We start from the raw sequence: 15098 nt of genomic DNA, 5'->3' as shown, positions 1-15098 counted from the left end.
GCCTCCGCCTCCTTCCTTCCCTCCTCGGCTTGCTACATAATCCAGTGGTGCTGTGTGGCATTAAATGATAATTTTTCTGTGTACAATGTATGCATTCAAAGCCTTACAGGAAACAGTTAGCAAATCACAGATTTGATTTGTGTATGTGTCAGTAAAGAAAATGTACAGGCAACATAGTTATGCAGTGGTTGGTAAGTGCTATTTTTTAAACATACATGGCAACTCACTGCAACTGTCATGTCACCCAAATGACGCCCTCAACACCCAAACTGTTGAGTCTTGAGACCAGACAGGCCTTGTCAATCAGCTGACTGCCAAAGTGCATCTTTTTGCTACAGTGAAGATGTCTTTCACATTCAGTAACATTGAGTATTTAGACATGATATTCATGACATGATATTCATTCTGTGATGGGAATGTCTGGGCTGCAGCAGCAGAATATAGAGGCAAGTACCCAGACAGAAGACACCCAAATAACAGGGTGTTCTACAGACTGTACCAGCATCTCTGTGAGAGAGGATATTTCCCTGGTACTTCAGCAGCTGAATGTACTGGAACAGCTCAAGCTGGTATCATCCGGATGACAAAACAAAACCCACCATCAGTACAAAAATCTATACACAAATACATAGAGGCAAAATTCACATAACATAAGACAATTTGACATCACTTAGAAAGAATATTGTATAATCTAAAGGAACATTTACAGGAGTGACTTGAACACTGGACAGTTGTCATGAAGCTGGTGAGTTGCTATATATGTTTCAAAAAGTAGCACCTGACAACCACTGTATTGCTGTGTTACTTGTATATTTTCTTCACTGACACATATGAAAATTTAATCTGCCATTTGCTGTTTCCTGTATGGCTCTGACTGCAAAGATTGTACACAAAAAAGGATCACTTAATGCTGTGTGGTGCCACTGGAGTATGTAGCAAGCTGAGGAGGGAAGGAAGAAAGTGGTGACCCACCCAGGCGAGCTGTTCCCACAACATGCAACTTACATGTTAATTTCTTGCAAAATAAAGAAAAACACAGCATATGTGTATAGAGTATTTTTGACTCAGAATTACTTTAACTACCATATTCTGAAGTATGTAGCTTAACTTGCAGGACACCCTGTATATCACTGGTTCTTGCTACTGTCAAACTCTTCTTGGGTGAAGTGCTAGAATTATAGAAACAAAAGTCATAAGGGTTGCCCCCAGGCCAATCACAATAGCACAAGTGCAACATACCCTGATAGCCAGCCAACTGTGGTTCAGCCAGTGGGAGTCATGCACTTATACCTTCTAGACCACATTAAAGTGAAAAAATTGCTGTCAACCAATAATGGAGCAACTTGCAGGAAGCATGGATAGCAGCATTGCCAACCCTTGCAGGTTTAATGGAGGCAAGCTTTGTGCAACATGTGTTGCATCTAAAAACTACTATAGTGATAGGAAGTCATGTGGTTTTGCATCATGCACATTCCATATCTAGCATAGCATTGCAGCTGGTGTGAACTTGCCTTAAAGGATACATCTCTTGGAGGGGGGTGAGGGGGGTTGGAATTAATGATTATGTTGTGGCATATCAAAAACTTTAGACCATGTTTCCTCATTTTTTTTTTAATGTGGTGCTTACATTGTTGTGATTCTAGACACCTGAAGTAAACTTACCAGTTGCTGTCACATTCCGCAGCTTGCTGATAAGCCAATATCCAGTATGCATATTACCCATTTGATCACTTCCTCCAATCTGAAACAAAAATTTACATGTTATATGTATTAATTTCCATCCTTTCCAGGAAGCTCCCTCCAAGGCAGGAACCACGACATCAATATCAGAAGACTTGCTGCAAAATAATATATCTATCACCCTATAGTATCTTGATTTCTCTGATGTTTCTCTTACCCATGGGCCAGATTCATCAGACTTACCAACTAGAAATCTCACAACACTTTCACTCATGAAACTGCAATGGAGATATTCACATGTGTATTCACCAATGCTTCTGTCTTGCTATCATGAGCAATTAGGTAACTCCATCACTGATACTGAAATGATAGCCAATTATGTGTGAGCTTTCAATAAAAAAGGGTTTCAGGATGACCTTCCCTTCACCCTGAAACCTACTCCTTGTCAGATAGGAACATCCAAGGGAGGAAACCTTTTACTTCAAACAAATGTTAATAAGAATCATAAGCTGTCCATCATAAACAATACATACAACACATTAAGGAAAAACAAGGATGTTAAATGAAATGACAGTAGTGATGATGATGTGCCATCACTGACCAAACTGCAGAAGTATCATTTGAACAGCATGCCTAGAAACCTTGGAATCAGGGTCTGGTTTACACCACCTGCAACATAACAGACATTTGGCCTCATCAGCTAAATGAATCAGATGTGAAGGTTTTCTTATCAAGGCTACTTTCCAACAAGAGCATAAACATATGATTCCACAACAACTGCTACTACAGTAAAATCCCTCTCATCCAGCATTCGAGTATCCGGCAGCTTCAAGTATCCGGCACATTTTTCCCCGAGACTTAAAATCAATAAAAAATCAATGTGTACTCATAAAATCGATTAAAATTCCCGCGCGAGGCATACTTTGTCCCCTCGCCACCAGAGCGCATTGCTTCGCACCACCCACGGCCCACTGCACTGTGTTTACTCAGTGACTCAGTCCCGCATGTGCACTGTTTATCGCCTGACACCTTCATCATGCCTAAAGTTGTAGAAAAGAGGAAGCATGTTGCGCTTACACCTAAGCAGAAAGTAGACACTTGTCAACGATTAGAGAGAGGTGAAAGCAGACAGCAACTAATGGCGGAATATGGTGTGGGCTCATCAACTATTTATGACATTAAATATTAATTTCACTTCTATTCAAGTATCCGGCAACTTCTGGTATCTGGCATGTCAGCGGTCCCGTTGATGCCGGATAAGAGGGATTTTACTGTACTCCACAACTGAAAATACACCAGTGAACTAAAGTGTGTGTGTGTGTGTGTGTGTGTGTGTGTGTGTGTGTGTGTATTTATTTACCTAGTTGTGCTTTATGGGTAAAGAGCTATGCTCGTGCTACCCTATCCCATATCTTTTAATATCCAACTTAGCCTTGAATCCATGTATACTTCCTGCATTTACTATCTCCTCATCCAGACTGTTCCATACATCAGTACTTCTATATGGGAAACTATACTTTTTGATATCTCTTCTACAAGCACTCCTCTTCAGCCTCTCTCCATGTCCTCTAGTGTCCCGTGTATCCCAGACTATTAAGTCGCTCTGGTCCACCTCCTCTACTCCCTCAAATGCTTTATATATCACAATCAAGTCTCCCCTTTCTCTCCTCTTTTCCAACGTTGGTAGATGTATCCTTTCCAGTCTCTCTTCATGTGACAAGTCCCTGATACTTGGTACCATCTTCATAGCTGCTCTTTGAACCATCTCCAACTTCCTTATATCCTTACATAAGGAAGTGTGTGTGTGTGTGTGTGTGTGCTATTCACTCATGGTCATCTGCTGGTCTCACAACACTGCCGAATGTTCTAAGGAAAGAGTTCAGAGCTTACATAATTACACTTACTGGGCCCCTAAAAGCTTATAAGTTGAGATGGACTTTAATTTAGTTTAAAAGCTTGTTTTTTGTTAGTGTGCATGTGGTGGACACCTGTCTCATATAATCCCTTTCATGACTGAATGTATAGACAGATATAGATCTAGTGTATAGATAGATGAAAGTCATACCTGTACTGTGCAGTTGTACTTGTCATACAAATACAGCCAATCATGTGCTTGCAGAACCTGCAAAGGCAAATATACAAAGTAAGTCTTTCATATACATACCTATTCAGATTCAGTTTTATGCAGATGCTGAGTTACTACAATTTCTCTCATTACTCTGTGAATATATATATATATATATATATATATATATATATATATATATATATATATATATATATATATATATATATATATATATATATATATATATATATATATATATATATATATATATATATATATATATATATATATATATATATATATATATATATCTTTAATAAGAATATAAGAAATAAGGGAAGCTGCAAGAAGCGACCAGGCTTACACGTGGCAATCCCTGTATGAAATGTACCTACCTATTTCCACCTATCATCCCCATCCATAAACCTGTCTAATCTTCTCTTAAAGCTCCCTAATGTCCTAGCATTAACAACATGATTACTCAGTCCATTCCACTCATCTACCACTCTATTTGAGAACCAATTTCTTCCTATCTCTTTCCTAAACCTAAATTTTTCAAGTTTGAACCCGTTATTTCTTGTTCTATCCTGGTTGCTGATCCTAAGAATTTTGCTTACAACTCCCTTGTTATACCCCTTATGCCACTTAAAGACTTCAATCAGGTCCCCTCTTAACCTACGTCTCTCTAAAGAATGTAAATTTAACAGCTTCAATCTCGCCTCGTAAGGAATACTCCTCATCCCCTGTATCCTTTTAGTCATTCTCTTCTGTACTGATTCTAATAGACCTATATCTTTCCTGTAATGTGGGGACCAGAACTGCACAGCACAGCCTAGAATCATGTGAACAAACCTATCAGCTACAGTCTTATATTGCTGCTAAATAAGTAAGCAGACACACATAAAGTGAAAAACATTTCATTTTATGTTGCTGATCCTAAGAATTTTGCACAATATTGTAAAGTACACAGTGATAAAGATACTGTAAACATAATAATAAAACAAAACAAATCAAATTAATAAAATGAACAAATACTTTACTGCTGTATTGTAAGCGTGGGTTACATTTATAATTTTTTTAACCATTATCAAGTTCCTTTATCACAGCCACCTTAATTCCTGAGGATATTGTTTGATGCTTCTTAGCAAGGCCAATATCATCACGAGCCTTATGATTAATAATCGGTAAGTTGAAAGAAAGAAAGGAAAAACAATCTTGGAGCACAAATGAATGGGTATTACCAGTTCAGGAGTTGAATGTAAAGAACATGGTGCCTCTCTCCTTAGTTATGCTGCTACCCAGCATGAATAGCAGCTAAAAGTGGAATGGTTAAATTTGAATCTGCAGTGGAGTGACGAACAGAATTTGAACTAGCAGGGATTCTTGTTTGTATTTCAAGGAGTATCTGCATGTGCTTTTATAATAAACATCCGAGAAGGTATGAACAAATAAAACTGCCAAAACCCTTGACTATAACATACCTGATAAGAGAATTCAGTAAAGCTCATTCCCTCAGATGACTGCAGGCGGGATGCAACACTGGTGCGGGACAGCATGTCACCTACCCTTATGTGGCGTCCAGTCTCACATAAGAACTCCACCAGACTTAGCTTTTTGTACCAATCAATATTATTTTCAGTTCTGTTGAAAACAGGTATTTACAGCTAAAAAGATTAGTCATACAATAAATTCATGTTTTTTTTATCCTTCATTATATATATCAACACAACCTGTTATTTTATGAGTAGAGAGAGAGAGAGAGAGAGAGAGAGAGAGAGAGAGAGAGAGAGAGAGAGAGAGAGAGAGAGAGAGAGAGAGAGAGAGAGAGAGAGAGAGAGAGAGAGAGAGAGAGAGAGAGAGAGAGAGAGAGAGAAACTGCTCCTCCTTCCTTGTTCAGTTAGATGATTAAGGTGCGAAATTTTTGTCCTCACACACACACAAGTTTTGTAATATAAATATGGAGGTAGTTATCTTCCAGACTGACTAGTGTGTGTGGCTTGATCATCTCTACTGTCCATCTCCCTTACACTTATAATACGTACCTCATAGGAGGCAGTGGTGAATCATCTTCATTCTCCCAAAAATACTCTTTGTGATTACTGAATACTCTATTTAGATTTTCAAAAATTTTTTGTGAGTTGGCTTGAACTTCTGATACACTGAGCTGAGGCCTCTCAGACTTCCGACCACTTGGGTCTCCAATCTGGGCTGTGGCTCCACCTACCTGAAATGTACAAATGGTACAATTTGGAAAAAAAAAAAAAAAAAACTCTTCAATCTGTGAGGCTGAAGGTTATCTAAATGGAAATATTCTAAGATCTTCAGAGGCAGAAAATACTTTTCAAGCTCAGAACAACAGTTAAACATATTTCAAAGATATATCAAGATAATGGAACAAGGAAAATAATGGTAGGCCTTATTAATCATGTTTTGCAGATGGACATATGAGTATAACTGAATATATATAATCAATGATGTACAAGGATAATCTCTACTTGATCACAGTAGTCAAACCCTAGGCCTCCTTATAGTAGGCCTACCATAATGCTTTTGTAAATTCTGTGATACAGTACATTTCATTCCTTGATATCTTTTATCACAATTAAGAAACATTTCCATATCATGCAGCTTCCTATAGTCCATTAAAAAAAACATAATAACTTCTAATGTTCAATCTCAGGATATATATAATTTAAAAGGATCCATACAGAGTGGAAATTAACATTTGATGGTATGTGCTGCTCTTACAATAAATCACTTGAACTTCACTTTCCCACCACAACCAAAGTTGTTTCATCAAACTATATTTTGAGTAATTTCTGAGACTTATTTTAAAAGAAAGTGCAATGTTGTAATTACGGAATACTTTTTTCATTGTCCATTCTCCCAGTTTTATTATATACAATGCATTCTTTCACACAATCATTCAACTTGTCATAAACACTTGTCATGAAGCAAATCAATGATACAATAAAGCTTACCCATCACAGCCTTGGCTGGTATAAACTCCCAAAGCATATGTCTCTCTTGGAAAACACAAGTCTGAGATGACTAAAGAAAATAAAGGACACCACTTGAAAATATCACTACACTTACTAAGGCTATTACATTATGCCCAGCTCGTTGACAGTGTAGGAGAGCCATTATAACCAGAAGATTACCAACATGGAGAGAATCTGCAGTGGGATCAAAGCCACTATATATAGTCTGGGGCTTTCTTGTAAGTTCTTGAATAAGCTTGTTGACACTGGAACCAGAAATAACCCAGCATGAAAAAAAAAACATAAAATTAATGAAATGTATCTATCTATCTATCTGTCTATAAACTATAAATAAATAAAATTTATCTATCTATATACTATAAATAAATGAAATTTATCTATGTATCTACATAATATAGATAAATTAAATTTATCCATCTGTCTCTATATACTAAGCTGGCAATCCCACACTAGGTGACCCAGACAAGGCATCACATATTCACACTCTTAGCTTTGTCAGCCCTTGGTGAAAAGGGAAAGTCTCGTGGCAAACTGTACTATGAAAAAGGAGCCCAGGTGCAGTACAGCAACAGACAATAAATAAAATAGAATAAAATAAAATAAATAAAATTCTGCCCTTAGAGCCCAGTTATGAAAATTATGACATGCATTTGTAATTTAACTTTGAATCAAGTATACTTCATGTATACTTGATTCATGTATAATAATAAATAATGTGATCTAATTGTCTGTCTATATATATCTCATGCCTTTTCAAAAGAAATTCCTCCAAGGGGATAGCTGTGATAGGCTTCTAGAGGGCAACAGCTGTTCCCCTCACAAAAAAAGATAGCTGGAAAACATATACATTGAGGGCATAGTTATATTAACAACAACTGGTGCTCAGTGGGTGGTGGAAGATGAAATACCTTAATGTGCAAGAACAACAGCCAACAGTTTTCACGTCAGCTGTCATCTCACATAACTACTACTAATATCCAGCCCTACCATGAGCAGGATGCCAAAGATTCCTCCATCATGCACAATGGGCCTCAGATATGTCTCATGAATATAATGTAAATCATAAAACCAACACTTGCTTTTATGTTTTGTGATGTAATGAATTATGAAGAAATTACTTTAGACATGTAACATACTTGGAATCAGGAAAGAAGTCTGCCCATAATCCTCTTTCTTCAAGTTTTAATATATTGCGAGATGTATAGGTTCTCCACATCTGGGGGCACAATTTGGATCGTGTGTGATGTAAGGCTGTGACAAATGGAAGGCTGCTTTTTGCTGCTGCAATTCTAGAGAACATCTGAAAAAAAAGTAAATAAATAAAATTAATAAATAAATAATAAGGAACAAAAATAAAAATAATGAATAAGTAATAAAAATAAATGCATAGAATAAATAAATAAATAAATAAATAAATAAATAAATAAATAAATAAATAAATAAATAAATAAAATAAAATAAATAAATAAAAGAAATAGGGAATTGATAGAAGTAAGACATATTACTGTAAAACCTTAGATGTTTTTGGTGTTTTAGCTATGAAATGCAGTTCCTTTCATGACATCATTCACATAACAGTGAAGATAACAAATAAGCCCTACAATATTTGCACCTACTAGTTGACTTGCTAGTTAAAATCAATATTTCATAAAATCAATACAACATTAATTCTCAACTGCACTTTTTTTCTTTTTCTATGAAGCTAATAAGAAGCTGGACTTCTTACCTTTATTGTGTTAGGGCTTCTGCTTCAGCTTGATGCTACTGATGATTCAGGATTGCTCCCAAGTCAGGCCTTTGGAACAGCAATTCTTGTAAGGGAAAAAAAGAATAAATATATGAAATAAATAAATACATAGGTGTCTGTAAAAAAAAACAGTATCCATCACACCCCTGATTCCTAGATGTGGCACATGACATTCTCTCCAGAAACTCCTTCACTGGCTCAATCATCCTTTCATTCACATTTCTACACAGTCTTAGCAGTGGTACCATACATTCCCTTCCTGTTTTCACCATTCTTTTATTCTTATTATAGCTAACTCAGAATAACTTGCATCATCTCTCTCCTGTCTCATATCTCTCACTCCAGCATCACATGTTCCATTGTCACATCCTCTCTCATGTCACACATATGGTACACCTGCTGCAGCACTCAGGCCTTCTATAATTCCTTGCATCCACATCCATACACTGTGATCTTCCTTGGAAGAGAGCACCACTCAAACTTCCATCATACTAATTTTCATATACTATTCCAGGGTCTTTTTTCATTCCATCTCATTTTTTCATTTATTCTGTCCCACACATGAATGTAGCTTCCTCTTCACCACCTCCAAGCATTCACTGCACAGAAACACTGTTATCTCATTGCTGAGCATCTTGTGAGGCAGCATTGAGCCCCAGACAGACTGTATGGAACTACCACTTGAATGCCAGACCATTGCTTCTATCAAAACATGTCACTATGGCCTCTCCTGCATTCAACCCAAGTCACAGCAGCCTCCAAGGGCTGACTGCTTCATCATCTGAAGAGTTAATCTTGTGATAAAATTAACTAAATTTCAATTATATAATTAATTACTTATATGTATCCTTCCTTTCCTCCCAGAGAAACATACTGAACAGACACTTGATCACCTAGAGTCACATGTGCCTGCCAGAACAATTAAAGAATGAATAACATACATGAGAGAAACTTTGAGAAGTGGACTCTCATCACCAAGTGAGTGGATAGTATTTGGTTAGAGTATTTGCACAAATAATGATGCAGAAGGTTATTGTAGAAAATTAAATGAAGAAGATTAAAAGTAGGCAACTCAAATATGCCTTTTTATGTGCTGGTTCCATTACTGTATAAAGAATAAAAAAAAAAATACTTGTCCAGGTGCTTGTTATCAGTGATGGAAATATCAAATATTTTTACAGCAGAAAAAGCACAAGCAACATGAAATTATCATTGACCAGTTACTAAAAGCATGTTCTAGGATAAGTGGACCAATTACATTACTTTAAATAATATTAATTTATTTATTTTAATATTAAGTTTGGCTAATATGTAATTTATGCCCAGGTCTGAATCTTATTAATTTTTACCTCTCCACTGTTTCCTTAGGTTAAAACTAGTATGGAATTAGCAAAGAAATGTTGTGCAAACCCTTAATTTTGTCTTTTTCAATTACCTCAATGTGTGACACTTGTCTCATACTGTAACTGATATGACATTGAGCTAGCTTGTTGCCTGAGACATGTGTCTCATGAAGGGCAGGGATGTGTGTTCATGTGTGTGCAGATTCAACATAATTTTTTTTTCATTGGTTTATCTGTTTTGCAATAGCTAATCAGCAATCATTAGCTGCAAATTTTTTATTTGAAGCAGTCAGCAGGTGAAGCCAGGGCAGTCTGGCACCTGTCTTTTGTTGAGGATGGCATGTGGCTCTTGTTCTCTGACCTTTGAAGAAGCTTTATAGAAATTTAAAGGTAAAGATGCTCAGTGTTTAGGTTAGGTTTGGTTATATTAGGTGTGATTAAGTTAAGTTTGGTTAAATTAGGTGTGGTTAGGTTTGGTTTGGTTAGATTAGGTATGGTTAGGTTTGGTTTGGTTGGTTTGGTTTAGATAGGTTAGGTTTGGTTAGATTGAGTGTGATTAGGTTAGGTTTAGCTAGGTTGTGGTTTGGTTCGATTTGGAGAGGTTTTGTAAGCAATGAATGGGTGTTACAATGGAGAGTGGCAGGGAAGGCAGGAAGGGATGCGGCAGTGTACAGTAGGGACTGACCAGGCTGGGAGGAGTGTGGCTGTGGTTGAGGCGGGTCGGTGGTTGCATCCAGTCAGTGACCATGTACCTCACTTCGATTTCTACTTTCTTTACTAAAGAGAACAAGTTGAATTTTTTTTCCACTGAATATTTGATGCCTTCTTTTTTCAAAAGGTGATATTTCATTTTCAGTGCAAATCTTAGAAATAAGTGTTTTTCTTTACATTTGTTACTGTGATGCCAAATTTAAGAAAACAATGTTTTGAGGGGTTCACACTTGAAAAGAACTATCTCCTTTTAAAAAGCATCATATTTTGACCAGAAAAGAATCAAGCTTGTTCCAAAAAATACCTGGGTGTAATCTACATTTCTACCTTCTGTTTTACTTGGATGCATCTTTTTATATAAAGATTTATTTTAGCACATGTTTTTTTTATCTTTTTACTCAGATGCATATTCATATTTTTATACAACTTCATAATTTTATTTCTCACTTGGATGCATAACAGTATTCATATTTTTGTACTTTTCATTCATATCACCTACTGTTTATACAAAGGCTGCCAATAACAAACTTGTTTTTTTGTAGCTAAACATTACAGTATACTAGCAGCCAGGATGACTAGGGTGGTAGGGTGGGGTGACCAGCGTGGTAGGGAAGAGTGGCTAAGGCTGAAGGCCAGTGATGGAGGGCTGGAGAAACTAGGGGCTGGAATAACTGGAGATCACTCCTACTGGATACATGCTCCTCAAACACCTTGTAATTATCAACAGCCATTTTGGATATTATTGAAATAACAGTAGTGTTTCCATTCCAGGGTTAGGGTATGTTTACATTAATTCAGTTAATTAATTTCATTGTTGATAATTTTAGTAAATTTAAATGTGCACCTGTCTAACGTTTTCAGACAAAACTACATTTTTCTGATAGATTTTGATGTGCTTTGAATGAATCTAGTAACAGTTTTTGCCGCAATTTTTTTTCTTATATACCCCCCACACACATGTAAACTAGCAGAAATTCGTGAAAAACTATATTATTTTAGATTTACACTACCATACTCTACAACATTGGGAATGTGATTTTTGCATACCTTACTGGATTCTAAGAAACCATATCTTTCTGAGTTTCTGTGGGATATCCAATTTTCAAAATAGACACAGGCACTTCCCTCAAAAATTCCATAGACCTGATCATGTAGGATAGGTTAGGTTAGATTAATATCTTTGAGGAAGTCGAGAAATGCGCAACCCCCCAGGCTAGGTTAGATTAGTATCTCTGGAGGGGGACAAGGGCGGCACAACCCCTCCAGCTAGGTTAGGGGGATATAAGAGGATTATGGTGTAAATCTAAAAATTTATCGAAAACACTTACCAAACCTAACTGATCCAAATTTAACCTAACCTACCGTAACGGTAAATGTGATAAAAATCAACATCACAGAAACGAACAATTTGGGACGGTAAAGATGGGCACCACTGTTATACGTAACCCAAGTACTCCACCGAGAACAATGTATATTTTTGCCGTGAGACAGGTGCACTTGTATAATAATACAATAATTTCATTGGGCAGATCTTAAAAAAAAAAAAAAATCCCATTTTTGCCCAGAAATAAGTAGCCAATATCTGGAAATTAGTAGGCTGTTTTCATACTGCCCGCAATTTCTCATTTACCGTAGAAAATCCAGGAGAAATACCTTGAAAGAAGAAATATATATGTTCTTGTTTCTGGCTGCCTGGACAAACAAAGAAGTCACATGGACCCCGTTGCATATCCAAGAGGAGAGTTACACGCGTCCTGCTTGTTCGCCGGATTTGTTTACATGTGCATAGCGTTTTCTGACGCACGATAATTATCGTACAAATACAATAACCTGTATATTTGTACGATAATTTGGGCTATCCATACAATGGTTTCGGTAAATATCTGTCAGGAGCAGGTTTTTTTTTTTTTTACAAGTTCGATTTTTTCGTCCATTTTTTTTTAATTAAATAGTTTTTATTGTGCAAACCCCTTGAAAATATTTTATTTTATTTAATCTGAAATTTGACATCAAGCTCAGGTTCTGTGGTGTTTATAGTATAGGTGTGCGGACCTATGATTGCATTTATTAACCTAAAAGTACACAGGCCTGAGACATTAAATAGATGCGTGCACTTTCAATTTCTAAAGTAACTAAATAGATTTTCACATTTCTTTTAATACTGTGCACAAAGAAATGACTTACGCGTCTCCACATTTACGTTCAGGAAGAAACAATCTCTGTTAATCATATTACAAGCCAAAATAAGTCCGCCCTTCGCCTCCAATCAAGCCACTCGCGATCGCTCCAAACATCGCCACACGAGGTTTAGGTTTCAGTAAGTGCAAGCATTTTTTTCTTATTCGTATTTTTTTTCTCTCTCTAGGTAATGTGTGTGTATGTGTGTGTGTGTGTGTGTGTGTGTGTGTGTGTGTGTGTGTGTGTGTGTGTGTGTGTGTGTGTGTGTGTGTGTGCGTTTAAGCAAACTTAACCTAATCTCTTGAACTACAGATGTGTGTGTGTGTGTAATAATAAAAATAATAATAATAATAATAATAATAATAATAATAATAATAATAATAATAATAATAATAATAATAATAAACGATTTATTATTTAGGCAGTTAACAAACTGAAAATGTACGCGCGTGCGCGCGCGTACATTTTCAACACACACACACACACACACACACACACACACACACACACACACACACACACACACACTGCATAAGCATATGTACAACGAAAGACAAGGCAACACACACACACACACACACACACACACACACACACACACACACACACACACACATACACACACACACTGCATAAGCATATATACAACGAAAGACAAGGCAACACACACACACACACACACACACACACACACACTGCATAAGCATATGTACAACGAAAGACAAGGCAACACACACACACACACACACACACACACACACACACACACACACACACACACTGCATCACCATCTGTACAACGAAAGATAAGGCAACACACACACACACACACACACACACACACACACACACACACACACACCTTGAAATACCTTGAAAAAAAAACACTGAATATTTACTGGGAGGGACTGGAAGGGAGTTAGGGAAGGTACCACTCTGATAACGTCGCGGCAGGGAGGGTTTGTGACGTCACGGCTGGGGGTTGATGACGTCACAACGACCGTTATTTACGTACGTGCGTATTTCATTTTGAAAATGACCCCTCTAAAAAACGCAGCTAGACAGGAATGCTTTATAAATTCAGACTTGCCACACATTTTAATTAATGCCACAAATAACAACACATTTCAAAACGCAGTAGTATTAAAGATATTTAAAAAGAAATATCTGGAAACTGTTGGAACCTTCACCCCATTTAAAATCGCTCAAATGTCCACCCATTCTGGCTTAAACATAACGGAAAACACTTTAAAAAATCTGAATTATTTTCTAAAACCATTTAAAGTGAGCTGCAAGCACAAATAAAAAATCTACCGAAAAAAAATTCAATATTATTGGAAGTTGAACACGAATAAAAACAAGTGTACGGTGCACGCATTTCACTGAGCGGGATGGCAACACACTTAAAAAAACACCAACTATTTTTTAAAACCAATAAGAACCTAGTACAGGATGAAATAAAAAATGTAGTTTTGGGACCGTAAAAAAAATACGCCGAAAACGGCCCTCTTATTTACACAAAAGCAATGCCAAAATCACCACTTTTCACGCAACACACGCGCTCAAATAACTTAAAAAACAACGAAATATTTTTACAAACCATAAAATCTTAGCTACAAGCCGAAATAAAATACTTAGGAAATAAAAAAAAAAATATTGGAACCGGAAGGGGCTGGAGAGCCTAGTCCAAGATGGCGGTGGGGGGCCAGTGGAGGGGACGACCAACCCTTCTCACTCATTTAAACCCTCGCCAAACTTAAATTAAGTAATGGCAGGTATATCTAACGAGCGGACATTAAAGCTTGGTCATGTGGTTCCGCTTTGTGACAGTATTGATTTAAAACACTCACAGATAAGATAGATAATGGCTGATAAATAGAGAAGACCCAGATTGTTTACATTTTCATTAAGTTAAATTTTACGGATTTTAGCAACGAGACGAGGCTGACACAGGGATACATTGTGCTGGAGGTTAGGTAAGATGCGTTAAAATGAGTTAAAACCGTGGATTGTTCAGTTATTCATTAAAAAGTTACGTTAAGTTACCTTAATTTATTCTAACACTTCCTGACCTTACCTTGATGGTGGTGGTGGTGGTGGTGGTGATCTACCTTCCTGCCTCCTCGTCACTATGGCTGGCTGTCTAGCACCTTCTCACAGCCAAACTTTTCTTTATTTTGCTTGTTTTCACCCACTGCTGCCTTCGGGTGTCCACTGCTAGAGCCCACGCCTTCCTCATTACCAACTAAAGAAGGTTTAACTCATGGGTAAGCCTTGGCAGCCACTGTGTAGGCGTGGTTACACACACACACATAAAAAAAAAAAAAAAAAAAAAATTCTGTCAGGCTGGGAGTTGAAACAGACGCCTA

General features: G+C 37.0%; 1 protein-coding gene across 6 annotated transcripts in view; it reads right to left on the bottom strand.

Moving 5' to 3' along the window:
* Nucleotides 1–15098, bottom strand: part of LOC135106987 (tyrosine--tRNA ligase, mitochondrial-like) — a 27485-nt gene extending 12387 nt beyond the window's left edge. For 3 of the 6 annotated variants that reach the window (XM_064016486.1, XM_064016492.1, XM_064016491.1), the window contains exons 1-8: nucleotides 12205–12362; nucleotides 8477–8561; nucleotides 7887–8050; nucleotides 6845–6995; nucleotides 5791–5972; nucleotides 5230–5389; nucleotides 3746–3802; nucleotides 1663–1741 (exon numbers count right to left, since the gene is read on the bottom strand). In XM_064016486.1, the coding sequence (XP_063872556.1) occupies nucleotides 1663–1741; nucleotides 3746–3802; nucleotides 5230–5389; nucleotides 5791–5972; nucleotides 6845–6995; nucleotides 7887–8050 (793 nt within the window). In that variant the 5' untranslated portion in view covers nucleotides 8477–8561; nucleotides 12205–12362. Of the gene's footprint in view, nucleotides 1–1662; nucleotides 1742–3745; nucleotides 3803–5229; nucleotides 5390–5790; nucleotides 5973–6844; nucleotides 6996–7886; nucleotides 8051–8476; nucleotides 8562–10525; nucleotides 10618–12181; nucleotides 12363–14806 lie in introns of those variants that run through there. The other 3 variants (XM_064016487.1, XM_064016488.1, XM_064016489.1) reach the window with 3 other exon arrangements.

The sequence above is a fragment of the Scylla paramamosain genome, chromosome 14 (genome assembly GCF_035594125.1).
Source record: "Scylla paramamosain isolate STU-SP2022 chromosome 14, ASM3559412v1, whole genome shotgun sequence".
Taxonomy (NCBI): Eukaryota; Metazoa; Arthropoda; class Malacostraca; order Decapoda; family Portunidae; genus Scylla; species Scylla paramamosain.
Note: the sequence above shows the minus strand (reverse complement) of the source record. Positions and strands in the feature narration are given on the sequence as shown.